The 22,242-nt window shown below is 35.2% G+C and overlaps 1 protein-coding gene across 1 annotated transcript in view; it reads right to left on the reverse strand.

The window, feature by feature from the left end:
* LOC136852391 (integrin alpha-8-like) overlaps positions 1-15,138 on the reverse strand; it is a 33,780-nt gene extending 18,642 nt beyond the window's left edge. The window contains exons 1-8 of the mRNA XM_067126985.1: positions 15,018-15,138; positions 11,536-11,777; positions 9,931-10,079; positions 9,102-9,208; positions 7,360-7,492; positions 5,890-5,990; positions 5,027-5,075; positions 3,691-3,878 (exon numbers count right to left, since the gene is read on the reverse strand). Coding sequence (XP_066983086.1) covers positions 3,691-3,878; positions 5,027-5,075; positions 5,890-5,990; positions 7,360-7,492; positions 9,102-9,208; positions 9,931-10,079; positions 11,536-11,708 — 900 coding nt within the window. The 5' untranslated portion in view covers positions 11,709-11,777; positions 15,018-15,138. The remainder of the gene's footprint in view (positions 1-3,690; positions 3,879-5,026; positions 5,076-5,889; positions 5,991-7,359; positions 7,493-9,101; positions 9,209-9,930; positions 10,080-11,535; positions 11,778-15,017) is intronic.
* Between the last annotated feature and the right edge of the window lie 7,104 nt (positions 15,139-22,242).

The following is a 22,242-nucleotide window of genomic DNA, read 5'->3' on the forward strand; positions in this document are numbered from 1 at the left end:
GCATGGGTTAGATTGTAGAGGCTGTCTCTAGTGTTAGTTTTATTCATGCTTGTCTGAAAGCATGGGTTAGATTGTAGAGGCTGTCTCTATTGTTAGTTTAATTCATGCTTGTCTGAAAGCATGAATTAGAATGTAGATGCTGTCTCTATTATTAGTTTAATTCATGCTTGTCTGAAAGCATGGATTAGATTGTAGAGGCTGTCACTATTATTAGTTTAATTCATGCTTGTCTGAAAGCATGGATTAGATTGTAGAGGCTGTCTCTATTATTAGTTTAATTCATGCTTGTCTGAAAGCATGGATTAGAATGTAGAGGCTGTCTCTATTATTAGTTTAATTCATGCTTGTCTGAAAGCATGGGTTAGATTGTAGAGGCTGTCTCTAGTGTTAGTTTTATTCATGCTTGTCTGAAAGCATGGATTAGAATGCAGAGGCTGTCTCTAGTGTTAGTTTTATTCATGCTTGTCTGAAAGCATGGATTAGAATGTAGAGGCTGTCTCTATTATTAGCTTAATTCATGTTTGTCTGAAAGCATGGGTTAGATTGTAGAGGCTGTCTCTAGTGTTAGTTTTATTCTGTTTGTCTAAAAGCATGGGTTAGTTTGTAGAGGCTGTCTCTAATGTTAGTTTAATTCATGCTTGTCTGAAAGCATGGATTTGATTGTAGAGGCTGTCTCTAATAATAACTTAATTCATGCTCGTCTAAAAGCATGCATTAGATTGTAGAGGCTGTCTCTAATATTAATTTAATTCCTGCCCGTCTGAAAGCATGGATTAGATTGTAGAGGCTGTCTGTAATGGTAGTTGAATTCATGCTTGTCTGAAAGCGTGGGTTAGTTTGTAGAGGCTGTCTCTAATGTTAATTTAATTCATGCTTATCTGAAAGCATGGATTTGATTGTAGAGGCTGTCTCTAATGTTAATTTAATTCATGCTTGTCTGAAAGCATGGATTTGATTGTAGAGGCTGTCTCTAATGTTAATTTAATTCATGCTTGTCTGAAAGCATGGATTAGAGTTTAGAGGCAATAGGGAGTGTTTGTATTTTCAAATTCAAATTCAAATCTTTATTTCGGACATAAATGGCCATAGATAAACACATACATATACATATATAAACATACATAAAAAGCCTCCAAACCTTAAAAGAATAAAAATTTAAAATAATTATGAGAAATTATTACGAAAGAGAGGTGAAAATTATGATATGAATGAGGTGCGGATAATGCCTCCAAGTGATACTTCCTACTAAAAGGACATATATGTAGCATATCAGAACAAAACAAAGAAGTACTGTATTCTTACACAAAGAGCGCACCAGATGCACTAAGCATAAATGAGGCCTTTCCAGTGTTTGAAAATAAATGAATTATGCAAGTAAACTGGGTGGGCAACCCTCTTCATAATACAGTTTTCAGAATTCTTCAGCCTTTGCAAATAGCTTGTTATGGTTTTGCGTTTCAGTTCCTGAAATGATGGCTGACCAAAACCCACAAAAAGAGCGGATGCGTTTGCATACCTCGGAATGCCCGTGAGTCTTCTAAGGCTATCGTTGTAGCATACCCTCAGCTTATTCATAGTCCGTTGTTTTGCTCTGACAACCAAAGACATGCCATAAAAACTTGTACAAAAACTCGTAAAAAGCATTTTCTTGACATCAGCGCTACATTTAGAAAAGTTCCTTAAAATCATATTGCCCCTCGTACATAGACCTCTGTACAAATATTCTACATGTATGTATAGTAGAGTAGGAAGAGGTATCGAAGGCAGGAATTGCTGAGGTGAGGAAAAAAAATGTATTGTGGAGGAAAAGGAAAAAGATTATTTTGAGGTGAAATTACATTACAGAGAAGACCATGTCCATTTGTATGTGATGATGGATAAGCTTTTCATAAAGTTGGGAAGAAAAAGAATAAGTAATAGGAACAGTGAAGAGAATAAAAATATAAACTCGAGGAAGAATAAGTTCCTTTTATAGAGGAGTAAATGCAGAGAGAAAAATCAGTAAGCAATTCGAATTCAGAATAAAATACATAATATGATAAATTCTGTCTTAAAGTGAATTCAGTCCTAGGTCGATGGAGTGAGTACTTTGGAGATTTGTCGCGTGTGGAAGATACAAGTGAGTCAGGGAATTCAAGTAAACCATTATAACGCGTTTACCCTCAAGAATATTCTACATATTTTGTATTATTATTTTTTTCTATCTCAGTCATCCTATTCCACTGGGTGGTATTTATAGTGTGGGGTTCCGGGTTGCATCCTGCCTCCTTAGGAGTCCATCACTTTTCTCACTATGTGCGCTGTTTCTAGTAGCAAGCTCTTCTGCATGAGTCCTGGAGCTACTTCGGCATCTAGTTTTATTAGTATTATTATTATTATTATTATTATTATTATTATTATTATTATTATTATTATTATTATTATTATTATTATTATTTATATGGAACAAGCCACCAGAAATTGAAAAGCTTCCAAAGAATATGGCATTCATTAGGAAGTTAGGGAAGGTAATTGGAAATACAGGCAGAAGAGTTCTCACTTACTCAAGAGAAGCAAAGAGAAGAAAATAAATAAGTAAATTAATCGATACACAAAAATGTATTAAAATTCGAGGAAATGAAGCTACAGTGAGTGACTTAAGGGGAAGAAACAAGTAACCAGAGGTGAAGATTTTTTTTTCTCACCTTTCCTCAAAGTAATTGTCTCACCTTTCCTCTGAGATGAAAGTAATTGTCTCACCTTTCCTTCTGAGGTGAAGGTAATTGTCTCACCTTTCCTTCTGAGGTGAAGGTAATTGTCTCACCTTTCGTCTGAGGCGAAAGTAATGGTCTCACCTTTCCTTCTGAGGTGAAGGTAATTGTCTCACTTTCCTCTGAGGCGAAAGTAATTGTCTCACCTTTCCTTCTGAGGTGAAGGTAATTGTCTCACCTTTCCTCTGAAGTGAAGGTAATTGTCTCACCTCTCCTCTGAGACGAAAGTAATTGTGTCACCTTTCCTCTGAGGTGAAAAGAATTGTCTCACCTTTCCTCTGAGGCGAAAGTAATGATCTCATTTTCCTCTGAGGTGAAGTAATTGTCTCAACCTTTCCTCTGAGGTGAAGTAATTGTCTCAACCTTTCCTCTGAGGTGAAGTAATTGTCTCAACCTTTCCTCTGAGGTGAAGTAAGCCCTTTGTTGGCCGAATCGCTTGAGCTTCAGACTGTCACTCGATGGGCCGGAGTTCAATTCCCGCGGCCGGCTGATGAAGAGTTAGAGGAATGTATTTCTGGTGATAGAAATTCATTTCTCGCTATAATGTGGTTCGGATTCCACAATAAGCTGTAGGTCCCGTTGCTAAGTAACCAATTGGTTCTTAGCCACGTAAAATAAGTCTAATCCTTCGGGCCAGCCCTAGGAGAGCTGTTAATCAGCTCAGTGGTCTGGTAAAACTAAGGTATACTTACTTACTTACTCTGAGGTGAAGTAAGTGTCTCACCCTTTCCTCTGAGGCGAAAGTAATGATCTCACTTTCCTCTGAGGTTAAAGTAATTGTCTCACCTTTCCTCTGAGGTGAAGTAATTGTCTCACCTTTCCTCTGAGGTGAAGTAATTGTCTCAACCTTTCCTCTGAGGTGAAGTAATTGTCTCAACCTTTCCTCTGAGGTGAAGTAATTGTCTCAACCTTTCCTCTGAGGTGAAAGTAATTGTCTCACCTTTCCTTTGTGGTCGTCGTAACCTGGAGATGACACGGCGACGCACTTTTTCCCCCGGCTACAGAGCTTTCCCACGACAGTCGCCCAGCCGTTGTAGATGTTGCCCATTCCACTTTTCTTGCGTTTCACTTGGGACGATTTCAGCCGTTTCCACCGGGGGAACGATATGCCCATCTTGACCGCCACGCCTGAAAGGGAAAAGGAGGAACAATAGTCCATAACGGATCTTCATTTACGTGGGTCTCAGAGAAATGCTGATTTGACAGATGACAGGTTTCTGTAAACAGAAATTCATTTACGCGGGGCTCAGAAAAATGGAAATTTGACAGATGACAGGTTGCTGTAAACAGAAATTCATTTACTGGGGCTCAGGGATATGCAAATTTGACAGATGGCAGGTTTCTTTAGACAGAAATTCATTTACGTGAGGCTCAGAAAAAATCTAATTTGACAGATGACAGGTTTCTGTGAACAGGAATTCATTTATTGGGGCCCAGAGATGTGCAAATTTGACAGATGACAGGTTTCTGTAGACAGAAATTCATTTACGTGAGGCTAAGGGAAATGCAAATTTGACAGATGACAGGTTTCTGTAGACAGAAATTCATTTACGTGAGGCTAAGGGAAATGCAAATTTGACAGATGACAGGTTTCTGTAGACAGAAATTCATTTACGTGAGGCTAAGGGAAATGCAAATTTGACAGATGACAGGTTTCTGTAGACAGAAATTCATTTACGTGAGGCTAAGGGAAATGCAATTTTGACAGATGACAGGTTTCTGTGTACAGAAATTCATTTACGTGGAGCTCAGAGCAACTCAGAAGTGACAGATGGTAGATTTCCATCATGGAAAAAAGAGGAAATTAGATGAACGAGAACTTGATAAAGGGGGCAAAACCAAAATTGTGGTAAAGAACTGTTCCTTGATCTTGGAATTGTATGATACGGCATTGTTGTCGGAAATGGCTCAGGTATTGAAAACAGACGTGTGCACACACATATACATAGATAAATATGATGTACGTGTTTTTGTGTATGTTTCAGAGTTTCTGTGTTTTTAGTAACTTTTGTGTTCACATGTAGGCCTTAATATATTACACTCGAGCAGTCAGAGGTATTTAGTGAATGCACTAAAATCACTATAAGACCTTTTAATCTCAGACAGTTTTATATTGCACTATGATGTGGGAAAAGTTTACTGAGTCAGCAATTATTACAATCTTGTACTAAAATGTGAAATACATGCAAGGTACTCTCTCTCTCTCTCTCTCTCTCTCTCTCTCTCTCTCTCTCTCTCTCTCTCTCTCTCTCTCTCGTATAAAGGTTGAAACTTACCTTCGAAGTAGAATGCCGACGGACCTCCTAAGTATAGCGATTGACCATCCTGTAAAAACCAGTTGCATAGATAAGTTCAATTGCTTATACTATATAAAACCATTGATATATATAATTTTTCTTTTATATATGGTATATATAATTTTTCTTATATACGGTATATATAATTTTTATTTTATATATGATATCATTTTTATTTTATATATGCATGCAAAATTATAAAAAATGTATATGCGTATTACACTCATCATATATATGTACATAAATGCGTGTGGATGTTTTTCTGTGTGTTTTGTAATAATAATATTTGTATTTTTATGTGTCTTGTAATAGTAATATTTGTATTTTTATATGTACGTACTGTAATAGTAATATTTGTATTTTTTTGTGTATTGTAATAGTAATAGTTGTATTTTTACGGGTATTGTAATAGTAATATTTGTATTTTTTATGAGTATTGTAATAGTAATATTTGTTTTTTATGTGTATTGTAATAGTAATATTTGTGTTTTTATGTGTATTGTAATAGTAATATTTCTATATTTATTGTTCTAGTAATATTTGTATTTTTATGTGTATTGTAATAGTAATATTTGTGTTTTTATGTGTATTGTAATAGTAGTATTTGTATGTGTATTGTAATAGTAATATCTGTTTTTATGTGTATTGCAGTAGTTATATGTATTGTAATAGTAATATTTGTATTTTTTATGTGAATTATAACAGTAATATTTATATGTGTATTGTAATAGTAATATTTGTATTTTTATGTGTATTGTAACAGTAATATGTATGTGTATTGTAATAGTGATATTTGTATTTTTTATGTGTATTGCAATAGCAACATTTCATTCATTACTCACGTCATCAAGGAAGGCACTGAAACCCATTTCGGCGAACCCAGTGCCTTCATAATCATTGATGGGTTGCACCTCTTTACTCTGGTCGTTCTTCAAATTGTAATCTGGAAAAATGGTACATTTATATGAAGTCTGGAACGTGACCTGTTATTTGAGTTAGAGTAAAATTATTTTGACTTGTAGACTTCTGAAGTTCAAGCGAAAATGCAATGCATTGCTACCCTAATAATATTCTTCTTGCATTTTAATACATTTTTATCTGTTTGGCTGTTTATTCATTTTTTTTTTTTTTTTTTTGATAAGTGGGGTCTCTTCTTTCTATATATCCCTTGACTTCTTCTTGATTCTTCCTAATGAACACCATGTTCTTTGGAAGCTTGAAAATCAACTCAGTGGCACTGTGGTGGGCTTGTTCCATATGAATAGGTTTCATGCACTGAATAATAATAATAATAATAATAATAATAATAATAATAATAATAATAATAATAAATGTTGTATATTTCAACAATTTATTTATTAACAATCATATTTTATTCAGTGCCTGTTCTCGAACCTTGAACTGCTATTTGAATTCTGATTAAATTACTGTATTTTTGTAGATAATAATTATTATAACAATGAATTTATTATGAAGTTTTTTGCAGGAACAGAAATCAAGGTTGAAATGTAAAATGCCTCAAACGTGATGGAAACGATTGCCATACCATAATATGAATTGTCATACATTAATTTGACAACATGGAAAATAATTCTATCTGTGGACGAAACTTACTGAATAAATGAATAAAACATTCTGCCCGAAATTGAAATCAGAGTATGAATAAAACATTCTGCCCAAAATTGAAATCAGATTCTTAGATTAGAAGCCTCTTTGTCAGAACTGTTAGATTGTGAGGGCAGAACCATTTAATTGTGGTATACTAGGAATAAATGGCATCATGGTTTGGCCATGGGGTAAGAATGAGTGAGGAGGCGGGAATGAAAAGGGCTAGGATGGACCCTGTGAGGGGTAGGAGGTCGAGAGAGAGGCAAAGGATTAGGTAGCATGATGGGGTGAGGGAGGATTTGGAGAAGAAGGGCTTGGCAGGGCGAGATAGATGCTTTTGACAGAAGGTAGAGAAGACAGTCAAGGCAACCGACCCCTTATCTAATTATTATTATTATTATTATTATTATTATTATTATTATTATTATTATTATTATTATTATTATTATTATTATTATTGCTTTATATTATTATCATTATTATTATTATTATTATTTAGAAGGCAAACCCCTATTCATAAGAAACAAGCCTACAGGGGCCATTGACCTCAACCTCCAAAGAATATGGAGTTCATTAGTAAGAAACTACAGAAGATAATAGGAAATGCAGGAAGAAGAGGTTCATTCGTCGGAAAAGAACGAAAAGATAAATCGACAGATAAAAATATAAATAAATTAGCAAAATACAAGGTCAAACGTTCTTACTTGGGTACGGCATAATTTTCTCAGGCTGGTCATGAGACGCTCTGTAAATGGCAAAGCAGGCACCACGGGGCTGCAACTGTACCTCGGGGGAATTGGGGGCACTGTTCTTCCTTGGGTAGCGCGGGGCACAAACCTGCAATGGATAACAATGAAGACTTTTCGGATCTCCCCCCCCCGCCCTGGTTAAAAATTTTAACCCGGGATGTATCCACCTTGGCGGCGTGTTCAGTACAAGCCCGTTGGGGATGACCGTAAAAGCATAAACAAAAGACTGTAAATATGAAAGATAATGACCCCTGAGAAATATTAGTCCTAGGTAACGACCCCCGAAAACCCGGAGGGGGGGCGGTCACTGTCTAGGAAAGATCCGACATTTCTTGCGATCGAGGCTCTTGCATGGAAAAAAAAAATACACTTAAACTTTTCTCATAATCGATGCTGTTGCCTGCAGAAATTATCACTTAAAAGTACATATCAGATGAACACGTTCTAATTCTAGGCTTTTTTTTTTAGTATGAAATTATTGTTTTACTTCTAAAAAGGATATCAAATTCCCTAAGAAACAGCGTAAGAAACCATTTCGATTTTCCAGCAAGAAAAAAATTAGCTTCGAAGAAATATGAGAAAATGTAACGCACGCATTTTCCAATTTTCTGATCTGCGAATGGCCGATGTCTAAAAAGAACCATGATTTTTTTTTTTTTTTTTTTTTTTTTTAGATAATAGGAGTTATGTAGATAGGATCCCTGGACCCTGCTTCACGTTTTCTGAATTTTAAATGAATATTTACACAGTTGGTCTCTTAAACGTAATGAGGGCATTACTCAGCAAAGTAATTCGTGATTCCATTTTATGAAATGGAGTCCTTCTTGCATAAAGTAGTATGATGATCCTCTATAGGTATTAATCTTCATCCTTAACGTTACAAGACTTATCAGCAAAAGACTGTGGAGCAAGTAGTAATTGGTCAACTATTAAACTTTAGATATGTATATATTATTTAAATGTGTGTATATATATAATATATATAATTATACTCTATACATATATATATATATATATATATATATATATATATATATATATATATATATAATGTATGTGTATATTCTTCATCCTTAACAAGACAAGACTTATCAACAAAAGACTGTGGGGCCAAGTAATAATTGGATAACTATCAAACTTTAGATATGTATATATTATATAAATATGTGTATATATAATATATATAATTGTACGCTATATATATATATATATATATATGTATATGTGTATATTCTTCATCTTTAACATGACAAGACTTATCAGCAAAAGACTGTGGGAGCAAGTAGTAATTGGTCAACTATTAAACTTTAGATATGTATATATTATATAAATATGTGTATATATATAATATATATAATTATACACAATATATATATATATATATATGTATGTATATGTGTATATTCTTCATCCTTAACAAGACAAGACTTATCAGCAAAAGACTGTGGGGTCAAGTAATAATTGGTCAACTATTAAACTTTAGATATGTATATATTATATAAACATGTGTATATATATAATATATATAATTATATAATTATATATATATATATATATATATATATATATATATATATATATATATGTATATGTGTATGTATGTATGTATGTGTGTATGTATGTACGTATGTTGTATTTATATCTATATGCATGTCAGTATATAACTTGATATAAGTTTAATTCCAATATGCCCTTACCACAAGCTTCGATTCATTCTTATCCGGAGCGAAGACGGTTTCTCCCAACCCTATGCCATGCCTCATATAAGTATCCTCGTCCCATAATATGGCTTGTTCGCTTTTATCTGAAAAGTAAATAAAAAGAGATTAGGATAATATTTGTTTTTCGACATTTGAAATTAATCCAATAATAATATTTTTGGAAAATTATAATTTAATTGACAAAGAATAAAAAAGATCTCAATAAAAACAAATGCTTCGGGCCATGCCTGTGGTCTGGTCAGGTAAACTTTTTAAATAATAATAATGATGATTTAATGTTGGTGTAAAACATGGCTTCATGGTATATTGCTATAAATAATTTTTGAGTTTCCCAACGAGTTAAATTTTTCATTCATTCATCCAATTGAAAAAATATCATACAGTTATTATCTATGACGAATTTTAGTTGGGAATAGTTTTCAAGTTATGAAATTAGATTTTTGTGATAAATGAAAAATATTCAGTTAGCTCACTGTTGATTTAAGAGCCACTGAAATTCTTCGTGAGCAGGCAAAATCGTACTCTTACAATGCTTACTATAAGCTTTACTTATATTTTGAAATCGTTAGTTCCCGAAAAACTGGGTAAACTATTGAACGTTTTCAAAAATAGAAAGCAGAGTTAATGAAATCTCTCTCTCTCTCTCTCTCTCTCTCTCTCTCTAGAAAGGAGAGATAATGAAATTCTCTCTCTCTCTCTCTCTCTCTCTCTCTCTAGAAAGGAGAGATAATGAAATCTCTCTCTCTCTCTCTCTCTCTCTCTCTCTCTCTCTCTCTCTCTCTCTCTCTCTCTCTCTCTACGTTACCTGTCTCATTAAAGAAGGGGATATCCTTCCGAACAACACAGGGTTCTTCTTTGTTATTTTGTAATGGTCGACAGAGGTAGAGGTTTCCAAAAGGAAACGTATGGTTGGCCGAGTCAGCAAGATTCCCACGGGGTGCTCCAACAGCCAAGCTGGAAAAGAAATGATCTGAGGTTGTTTTCCTGTACTTGAGACTCCTGCTTGCACGCAAAAGCAAAGAGAATGAAGTGGGTAAATCCCTATAAAGTTCCCATAGTGAGAATGACACTGTATGCGTTAATGAATGACTGGGAAAAGGTCCAATCCAGGTGAGCATATCAGGAGTTTTAGAGAAAGTTTCCCATGTCAATTTGGAGTTTTCCGATTCGTGCAAATTGGGCAACATTCATTTATATGTCATTAGCTCAAATATGTTTTCTTTCCAGTTACCATGAGGCCAAAGTATAAGGCCTATTTACGGAACAAAGACCATGAAATACTTGATGGAAAGAATTAACAAGAAATGAATATTTTGGTGCCATGTATATAATTGTTTTAAATGTTTAAAAAAAGTGCCTGTATACCTTCATAATTGTCAAAAGCTAATTTTTCTCTTAAGTTATAACATTTAAGGCACTGGTATGATAATCTTGTGAAGCACTTGCTCTGTGAAATTTCAAAATTGAACAGATTATGATGTGTATTACAGTTCTTGAACACTATGCTGTAATTAATTTGTAGGCCCTTATGGCATTAAACTATTTTGTTTACATATTTCGAAGCTTCCATCCTAACATTAGTTTTATCTTTATTCATCTCGTTGCTAATATTAGCGTTATCTTTATTGATCTTTATCTTTATTCATCTCAGTATTTCAAGGAATATACCTTTGCATCAATTCTCCTGAGAATTGCATTCGGTTTAAACAAAGTTATTGTTAGAGTGCGTCCACACTGCAGTCAAGCGTGTCATCAAAAACGTTGGCAACTGATCTAAGACATTTCACAAACATGTTGAATACAAGTCAGTGATTGTGCTTCATACGATTACCCAGCATTTGTCAAAGGTCATTTACCTTTTTTCACGTCTGTTTGCGGTATGTAAGTGTTTGTGACATGTTTTACCTGTTTGTGATATGTATGCGATAAGTTTTCAACTTGTTTGTAATATGTATGCAATAAGTTTTCAACATGTAAGCAATATTTTTTTAACTTTTTCGTAATATGTTTGCAGTAAGTTTTCCGCTTGTTTATAGTATGTATGCAATACATTTTCAACATTTTTGTAATACATATGCAATAAAGTTTTCAACTTGTTTGTGATATGTATGTGATAAGTTTTCAACTTGTTTTTGCCATGTATGTGATAATTTTTCGACTTTGTAATATGTATGTTATAAGTTTTCAACATTTTTGTAATATGTATGCAAAAAGTTTTCAACTTGTTTTGCATTATGTATGCAAAAAGTTTTCAACTTGTCTGCAATATGTATGCAATAAGTTTTCAACTTGTTTGCAATATGTAATCGACAAATTGCTGACAAGTGTTTATGACATATTTTAACAGTTATTTGGACGCACCCTTACATGACAATCATAGTGACTTGATACAAATAAGAAGCATAAATACCTATGTGTCCCATTCAAGTCCGCCCACAGGGCAACACTGAATCCGAAATAGGATCCGTTTTGTCCAGATACGACTTGGTAGTGAGATTTGTCCACGTTGAAGGATCCTGCAAAGTGTTTCCCCGCTTGCATGATCAGGAACAGTAAGGAGCATCTGACCACCAAGTCTTCCATGGCTCCTGTGATTACCCAGGTTTTTCTTTTGTGGGGGGTGGTGGTGGCGCCCTTTGTATTATACCATGGCTGAAAAAGAAAAGGTCCTGTTACATGATACCAAAAAGCAATGGAGTGTGTGATGTCAGTAAAGTAAGGACAATAAAAATTTCATTACAATATATATATATATAATATATATATATATATATATATATATATATATATATATATATATATATATATATATATATATATAAATTATATATAAACAAGAGATTCAGTAGGAGAATAGGTACCATCCCTCGGGCTGGGGAGTCGAACAGTGGCCCTAGCGACACAGTGGCCACATGTCATAGGCATTGGGACCTGTTCCCCACTGGCTGTCGTCCTAAGAAACAGGAGATCAGCGCCTGCCCTATGAGCCTACAGAGGCCCAGGAGGATTTTAACCTTAATACACACACATAAAATCCTTGTCCTGTTAGAGAGGCTAGTACCAAAAGATGTTAGTTGACTCGAAAACAAAATAAATACATATATATATATATATATATATATATATATATATATATATATATATATATATATATATATATATATATATATATATATATATATATATACTGATGGTGTATAGGATAAGTCAACTGCTTACCTTTGAATCAAACCCAAAAGACACACGTTCGAATTCGCTCTAGGGCAGATGAACTTACCAGATACAATTTGAATTGCGGAGGGAAAGAAAATGCTTTACGTCCCTTGACCATCAAGCACACAATTGGTCGAAAATCCTTGGGAAAACAAAGAGGTAAACGACTTTTTCAATCAGTGAGCATTGAGCATTGCAAGTTCATGGCCAGTCGTGTAATAACTGGATGATTTAATTTCAAGTCTCGGCTGTTATGAGAATTAGTAACTTTATACAAATCTTTTTTACAGTTGACATAATAGATAGAGTGAAATTGTAGTAACTATGTAAAAATATTTAGAGTAGACAATTACAGTTGATATGATGAATTGAATGAAATTGTAGTTAATGTTTTGTCAGTATGAGAGCGTGTGCGCTCTCGCGCAGGTGCGCTGATGATTCAACTGGATATCTCATATTTCTCTCTCTCTCTCTCTCTCTCTCTCTCTCTCTCTCTCTCTCTCTCTCTCTCTCTCACAACTTTGTTTTTCCCATAGGGATATGGGCGGGTTCTCTCTCTCTCTCTCTCTCTCTCTCTCTCTCTCTCTCTCTCTCTCTCTCTCTCTCTCTCATTTCAAGATGTTTCGCTTGTCAGAAATATCAAGTTTTTTCTCAAAAATTGCAAGAAAAAATGTCCAGAAAATTTGTATCTGAAGGGTTAATGCTATTAAATTCAGCTCTCTCTCTCTCTCTCTCTCTCTCATTTCAAGATGTTTCGCTTGTCAGAAATATCAAGTTTTTTTTCTCAAAAATTGCAAGAAAAAATGTCCAGAAAATTTGTATCTGAAGGGTTAATGCTATTAAATTCAGGTTTCTCTCTCTCTCTCTCTCTCTCTCTCTCTCTCTCTCTCTCTCTCTCTCTGTCTCTCTCTCTCTCTCTCTCTCTCTCTCTCTCTCTCTCTCTCTCTCTCTCTCTCTCTCTCTCTCTCTCTCTCTCTCTCTCTCATCATTACGCAAATCTCGAAGCGGCATTTGAACAGGCCTTTAAAAATGGCAGTTGAAGTTTTATATATATTTTTGTATTTCATTATTGCACGTATGAAAATCTCGGTGGTTTGTTCGTATAAGTTCCCGGTTGAAGAATTTTAATCATGAAGATCGTGTTACATATATACTATATACATATACTTTATATATATATATATATATATATATATATATATATATATATATATATATATATATATATATATATATATATATATATACATTATGAAGGTTATACAAAGTCAGTTGTAAATGTGTCTCGATGAATAATTACAGCTTATTTCAGATGTTAAAATAGAGTTCTCTTGATAGTTCATCTGAAATATTATGTTGATGAAAAACTGCGGTTTATTTCAGACGTTAAATATAATTCTCTGTATGTCAGATAATAAATACAGGTGCCGGCGAAGGACAATATAGAAAATAGACGTTCTATAGACGAATAATGGAAGCCAGCCATTAGCAAAATTATGTTATCTGTGGGTTAATGGCAAGGAGATTCTGTAAACATGGCCTCCCTGCTAATACCCATTTGATCGACACCCACAGTATAGGACTTCTTGGGAAATCGCTTCCAGCAAGCCCTTCTTTCTCACGTGGTGCACTGTAGGCATTACTCAAGGTTCTTTGTGGTGTCCCTTAGGCCCGTAGCTGCAACCTCTTTCATTCCATATTATCTTTCTTCTCTCCTAACAGTTGTTTCATAGTGCAACTGCGAGGTTTGCCTCCCGTTACACCTTTCAAATCTCCTTACTGCCAATTTTCCTTTCAGCGCCGAATGACCTCGTAGGTCCTACCGCTTGTCGTTTGTCCTAAATTCTGTATATATTCCCGCAAGTCCTCCCATTTTAAGAATCCTTTCCTTGGTCCGTAATCCCTGTAAATGACTCCTCCTATCCCTGTCCTTTTTGTAAAGTGTAGCCTGTTACTGTCGCATATCTCATCAAAGGATTCTTTAGGAGCGAGAGAGCCCACGCCGCCACAATGCCGGCGTGTTCGTTATTTAATCTGAAGAGATATTGTATGTTACGTAATATCTGAAAGGTTGTGCAATTATTTTCATAAGCTTATTATTGTTAAGTTGGATACCGCTTATTATACACATACGCACTCGCGCGCTGATGTATATATATATATATATATATATATATATATATATATATATATATATATATATATATATATGTGTGTGTGTGTGTACATATATATACATATATTTATAATATATAATATTTACATTATATATATATATATATATATATATATATATATATATATATATATATATATATATATATATTTATATATATATATAAATACACGCGTGCTTTTACGGGAATATACACTTAGGTGTATGTTTCGTACACATGTCCGCGAGAATTTCACTTTGACACTTTCAACTTCGGTATTTTTCCTAGCTGCAAGATTAAGTGATCCGAAATATTATTAAAGATATCAAAATTATTTTGTATCCATGTGATATGACGAAAGTAATTAAGCAGTCTTAGTACACGACAGGATTGCTAACTGTCGTGACGCAATCCTCGTTGATTATTATAACAATAATCAGGAATTTGTATATATCGTAATATAGAAGTTAATGAGTTTAAAATACAAAATTCATAACATACAAATCAAAAAATGCGTACTCACATTCCAATCACGTTGAGAAAGATCGCAGAGTTACACAGTTTACAAATTTTCACCCAGCAATTAAAACAGCATCCACTTTCCAAGTCTACTCGCATAGGTAATGGCTGCCAGTGAGAGAGAGAGAGAGAGAGAGAGAGAGAGAGAGAGAGAGAGAGAGAGAGAGAGAGAGAGAGGGGGGGGGGAGAGAGAGGGACGGGTTGGAGGATGCTGTTGTTATGCAATAACGGATACCCCGTCAAGAGCAAAGATAGTTTCAGTAAGAATCTCATCAAAAGCGAATGATAGTTGCTACATTCAGTCTTCGCTTCGTTTTCCTATCCCCAGATATCAGGCTGCAGGCTGTGTTTCCTCATTAAATTGAATGGAGTTGTAAAATGTAAACATTTCGTTGTTTCCCCACCACGTTCAACTGAACTGTGAAATAGACACTTACCTTTTCAGCTGAAATCATCTCTGCTGCGACGCCATCAAATCCTGGTCATGCCATCTCACAATTTTATTTTTATAACTGATTCCGTTTTGAAAACCGTGAATGCTTTCTTGAAAAAGTTTATTATTTCTTCAGTGTCTTTTTCTTCAGTCAAATTCTCCCCCCCTGATACATCTCTCATTCGTGGCCTCACAACAAAAACGTTCTGCTCAGTGTTGTCTTCCTCTTCGGCGCAATCGAATTTGCTGTACAGTGTATAATGCTGTATGAGCCGTGGCCCACGAAGCTATCAGCCATGGCCCGATGGTGGCCTGTCGTATAGCCTTGCCAGAAGCACGATTATAGCTAACTTTAACCTTGAATAAAGTAAAACCACTGTGGCTACAGGGCTGCAATTTGGTATGTTTGATGATTGGAGGTTGGATGATCAACATACCAGTTTGCAGCCCTCTAGCCTCAGCAGTTTTCAAGATCTGGGGGCGGACAGAAAAAGTGCGGACGGACAGACGAAGCCGTCACAATAGTTGTCTTTTACAGAAAACTAAAACAAGTGAATACTCGGTCTTGTTATCATCAGATTCCTTGTCATCTATAAATTTACATGCCTTCGCCATCGTCATCGTCATCGTAATCTCCCTCGTTATCTGTTTATTTTCTGTTACTCTTCCTTTTGTTATTTACGCTTGAGGCCGTAGCTTGTTCTGCTTGGAGTTCGTCATCATCATCATCATCTTGAAATATTCGCGTGATTGTCTTTTGTCTCTGTTTGTTGTATCCCGTGTTTATTTATTTCGTCCCGCGTCTGTTTATTGTATCCCGTGTCTATTTATTGTATCCCTTGTCTGTTTATTGTATCCCGTGTCTATTTATTGTATCCCTTGTCTATTTATTGTATCCCTTGTCTATTTATTGTACCCCGTGTCTATTTATTGTATCCCTTGTCTATTTATTGTATCCCTTGTCTATTTATTGTATCCCTTGTCTATTGTATCCCGTGTCTATTTATTGTATCCCGTGTCTATTTATTGTATCCCTTGTCTATTTACTGTAACCCATGTCAATTTACTGTACCCCAGTCACGTCCAATATCTGGTTTTGCAATCCTGTTGCATCATATCCTTGTACTTCCTCTCCAACAGATGGATATATAGTCAGGATGTTGCTCTGGTCCTCAAGGATTGTCTGGGCATCCTCCACGCGTGGTTCCTAAAACTGCAGATGTTTTTCAACATCCAGTTGCCGAAACCTCCCGGTTTTCATCTTCGAGAAGCTTTATTGCATTAGACTTGGAGCGTCTTGTCAGTTCATATGTTGGATGCTTCACTTTTTGGCGTGTTGGTTTTGGTGTGTCAGTGACAGCATCTGCTTTGAATTTTGGCTTTGGTGCGACTGAAACAAATAGGTAGTCAATGGCATCTGTTTTTATTTCTGGCCTTGGTGTGACTACAACAAGGAGTGGTCATTGACAACATGTGTTTTTAATTCTGGCCTTGGTGTGACTGTAACAAGCAGGTGGTCAATGACAACATCTGTTTTTAATTTTGGCTTTGGTGTGACTGTAACAAGCAGGTGGTCAATGACAACATCTGTTTTTAATTTTGGCTTTGGTGTGACTGAAACAAATAGGTGGTCAGTGACATCTGTTTTTATTTCTGGCCTTGGTGTGACTACAACAAGTAGTGGTCAGTGACAACATCTGCTTTTAATTTTGGCTTTGGTCTGGCTATAACAAGCAGGTGGTCAATGACAACATCTGTTTTTAATTTTGGCTTTGGTGTGACTACAACAAGTAGTGGTCAGTGACATCTGTTTTTAATTCTGGCTTTGGTGTGACTAAAACAAGTGGGAGGTCAGTGACAACATCTGTTTTTAATTCTGGCTTTGGTGTGACTGAAACAAGTGGGAGGTCAATGACACCTGCTGCTTATCTGTGGCTGCCAACAGTACACAGTACTTTCTTTTTCTCTGGCACGATTATTACTGTGGTTGTTTGCTTTCTGTGGTACCCATCTGTAGACCTCCAGGTTTATTTATGAATTTCCTTGTGTCGGGAAAGAGTGCCTCTATTTACGAGATTATTTGGAGTGAAGAAACTAAATTTCACCTCATATTTATATATACATACATATACATTATATATATTATATATATATATATATATATATATATATATATATATATATATATATATATGTATGTATATATACAGAGAGAGAGAGAGAGAGAGAGAGAGAGAGAGAGAGAGAGAGAGAGAGAGAGAGAGAGAGAGAGAGGCAGGCGGTAAAGCTGTTCCAAAGGTTTTTTTGGGTCGATGTTTTCAGTTTTATGAATATGTTTTCCTTCCGTTAGGTGTTAAAGGCGGGAGGAATATTAAAAAATCCATAGCATGAATATTAAATCAATCTTCTATAATCTCTGGTACCTGTGTGACACAATGATTGCGCCAGAGTGTATGGAAAAATATGGCATTAATCCCAAATACAGTCTCTCTCTCTCTCTCTCTCTCTCTCTCTCTCTCTCTCTCTCTCTCTCTCTCTCTCTCTCTCTCTCTCATTTTCTTCTCGTCTATCTGTTTAAATGTCCTTCTCCATACATATGGAGTTTCAAACATCGGTTTAAAGTCCATTCGCCACTAATGTAAAGTTTCAGATATCCTTCCCTTAAGTTGAGGTCAAGAACCTCCCTACCTATGTCTTGTTCCATCGACAGCGGTTCTCAACCTTTTTATTACCACGCCCCCTCTAAGAGTTGGTCCGTCCGTTCATGCCCCCCTTGCATCCGTGAGTAAAATTCCCTCCCAGATTTAAAGGAAAATAAAAAAAAAAAAGATAGAAAGAGAACGAGTGTTTTTTTTTTCCTTTTGGGAATGAAGTAGTGAGATTTTTGACACTGCTTCTTAGCTGCTAGATCTTGAATGCGCGGTTGAACGTTAAGATGATAATGAATATAATTAGAGAATTTTTAATTTTTCCCTAGGGCTTGGGCCCCCCGCCCCCCCGGGAATTGCTGACGCCCCCCAGGTTGAGAACCACTGTTCTGTCAGGTGCAAGATCTGGATAAATGTAAAATCAATCTTATTTCTCATTATGGTCACCCACCGAGGGTTTATTAGCATGTATATATATATATATATATATATATATATATATATATATATATATATATATATGTATATATATGTAATTGTTACGCTGATAATGGACGCATTTCCCAGAAGTAACCCGTAAGCGTACGTATCTAAGGAATGTTACTCGTTGCTTGCAGCGAAAAATACCTCATCTGATATTCTCTCAAACCGTCTTAACCGTACTGCCTTCTTTCCCTCCTTCCTTTCCTCCGGCAAATTAATCTAACTTTCTTTGATAATTTTTTCCCAGTTTTTCATCTTGATAATGATATCATAAGCTAACCTCCCTAGGGAAATCATAGAGCAGTTTTTTCCCCCTTTTTTTTAATATTTTTTAACGTGCGATGAGATTTTTAGAGATTTATTTTTTTCGGGGGTGGGGGAGGGAGGCGGGGCGGAGGGGTTGGGGGTGGCTTTAGAGATGAGCTTATCAAAGAAATCAGGACGAGGAAAAAGTACTTGCTCCGGAATGGGCAGTTTTTTTTTAGTTTTTTTCGGCAGTTATTTATTTGCTCTTAAGTTTTACGTTTGTCGACGTGATTATGTGAAAATGGGAATGGTTTAATGTTGATAAGAAAGCGAGGAAAAATATATTTATATGTATATATATATATATATATATATATATATATATATATATATATATATATATATATATATATATATATATGCATATACATATATAAATACAGCATATGTATGTATATATACATACATATATTATAAACTTATACATACATACATACATTATATACATATATAATGTATACTCACTATCACCTCCTTCAGGGTGGCATCAGTGACCTTGGTAGTTGTGACGCCAGAAAAACCCCAATGGTTAATTAATGCATTAACCTCCTCCAACCTAAACCCCATGTTTTAATCTATGTAGTATCTCCCTCTTTTACAAAAACCACCAGAGGGGGGGGGGACAAAATTTATCTTTACGAAAAGAGAAAGTTCAATAGTTGGATTTCCTGTGATTTAATCCTCTCTCTCTCTCTCTCTCTCTCTCTCTCTCTCTCTCTCTCTCTCTCTCTCTCTCTCCAAACTCTTTCTCTTGTTGGTGAAAGCTCTGTCAGGTGAAAGTGACAAGCAATCTGGGCCCGTGTTGGAGAAGGACCAAATGCAGTTGTTCACAGTGGGCGGATTTGCATACGGCGCGAACACAAAGGTAAATCTTCGTACAATTCAGTGTTGTACAGTTGAGTACACGTAAATGTACTACACATACACCTCTTTTTTTTTCTTTTATGAAAAGTGCATGCGTATCTGTACATACTCAATACACACGCACACTCATACACATTTTTGTTAGCCACAATGATTGAGAGATTAAGTGGTCAGTGCTGCTCCAGTGAAACTATATATATACGTATTGCTCTCTCTCTCTCTCTCTCTCTCTCTCTCTCTCTCTCTCTCTCTCTCTCTCTCTCTCTCTCTCTCTCTCTCTCTATATATATATATATATATATATATATATATATATATATATATATATATATATATATATATATATATATATATGTATATATGTATGTATATGTATGTACGTATATGTGTGCGTGTGTATTTGCGTTTGTGCATGAGTGTGTCTCAGTGTCTTCATACAAGCACATGCCCACTTTTTTCTTTTCTTTTTTTTTCAAAAAGTAAACTACGCACATAAGCACAGGAAACTCAATTCTTTTATCATCCACTTCTTGATTACATATCAGTAGCAGATGGATTTAGTACAAATTTAGTAGATTATAAGTAGCGCCTGTCACAGATTTCCTACAGCCAGTGATAACTGATTTTTCTGGGCAAAATTTCTTTCTCTTCTTCATCCTCTCCATTCTAACGTTTGATTATTCAAAGGGAACTTTTTCCACAACAAAAATCAGCGCATTTCTTTGTTTCTGAGGGGAATCTGGAAATTTCACATCTCACTCTGTAAAGGTGAAGAATTCTGGCGATGTGATTTGTGCTTCAGACTTGGAAAACGTGAGAAGTCATAATTTTTTATAGGGGTATTTTTAGTTCCCTCAGATGTTGTTATAACGCTGTATCTGTCAATCATACTTTCCTGTCTATATAAAGCAACTAAAAGAATCGTGATGTGGTTATATTTTTATATGCTTCCGATGGGAAAAGGCTTAAGTGACCTGTCTTTCAAGAGATTTATTTTTTATGCCATCAATCTTTGCAAGACCTGAATACTGTCAATCATACTTTGCTATCTATTTCACTATTAAGAAAAATCCCACTCAAGAGATACCGATGAAGTGATAGTGAATGTGGTCACCGAGGCTGACAGTGTTATCGCCATCATTCCGTTTCCCGGAAGGGGATACAGTGAGCTTCGGATCACTGTATTGAAATCTGTAAACAATAACCTGCATGTACCGAGAACCCTTAATTTTGTGCTCTTTCAGTACAACGAAGCTAAACTTCACAAGGTGTACTTTATTTGTTATCTAACATAAGCCCGCCCGCGGGTGCGCACATCCGTTCTTTTTTTGTCAGAGGTCCCCCACATCCACACCTCATAAACAAATATAGATTTGAAAGATGCATTTTAAGAAGTAAGGTCTTGGGTCATTCTTCTGATTAGCTAGTGGTATTTATTAAGAACAGAATCTAATTATTATTATTATTTTTATTATTATTATTATTATTATTATTATTATTATTATTATTATTATTATTATTAAGAAGATGAACCCTATTCATATGGAACAAACCCACCGTAGGGGCCACTGACTTGAAATTCAAGTTTCCAAAGAATATATCATTATTATTATTATTATTATTATTATTATTATTATTATTATTATTATTATTATTATTATTATTCAGAAAAGGAACCCTATTCATATGGAACCAGCCCACCGTAGGGGCCACTGACTTGAAATTCAAGCTTCCAAAGAATATTGCAGTGTTCATTAGAAAGAAGTAAGAAGAGGTAAAGGGAAATACAGAAAGAAGAGACCTCATTCATCAGAAAAGAAACTACAAATGAACAAATTAATAATAGATAAAAATGTAAATAAATATAAATAACACTGGAGCGAAGAAAGACCCAGTTGGATGCCGTGACGTCACGACTGTACGAAACTATCCTTGTTATACTCCGCAGGGGAAATGTGATATATATATGTTTGAACACCAGCCACTGCTTCTATCTTAAGTCACGTAGGCTACCTTCTCACGTGATCTGCGACATCAGGTTCACATGTACGATACCTGTCCTGCTAATCTTCTTGGACTCTTGGTAAACACGTGCAAAAGAGTGAGTCGGGGGGAGGTCTTTGCACCTGTGGATCACGACTGAAATATGCATGTGTATGTGTGTGTGTATATATATATATATATATATATATATATATATATATATATATATATATATATATATATATAAAATATAAATATTTATATATATATAATGTATATGTATCTATACATATACATATATATAAATGAACATATGAGAACGTGTTTCACAGAAATAAAATTCTAACTCACCACGGGACCGAACCCTGGACTTTAGAGTGAGAGTCCTTTTGTGACCTCTGTGCCCGAATTTCTAGTGCCTGGACTCTCACTCGAAAGACCGGGGTTCGGTCCCGTGGTGAGTTAAATTTATATATATTTATATGTGTGTGTGCGTGCGTGTGTGTGTACGT

This window comes from Macrobrachium rosenbergii, chromosome 25 (genome assembly GCF_040412425.1).
Source record: "Macrobrachium rosenbergii isolate ZJJX-2024 chromosome 25, ASM4041242v1, whole genome shotgun sequence".
Taxonomy (NCBI): Eukaryota; Metazoa; Arthropoda; class Malacostraca; order Decapoda; family Palaemonidae; genus Macrobrachium; species Macrobrachium rosenbergii.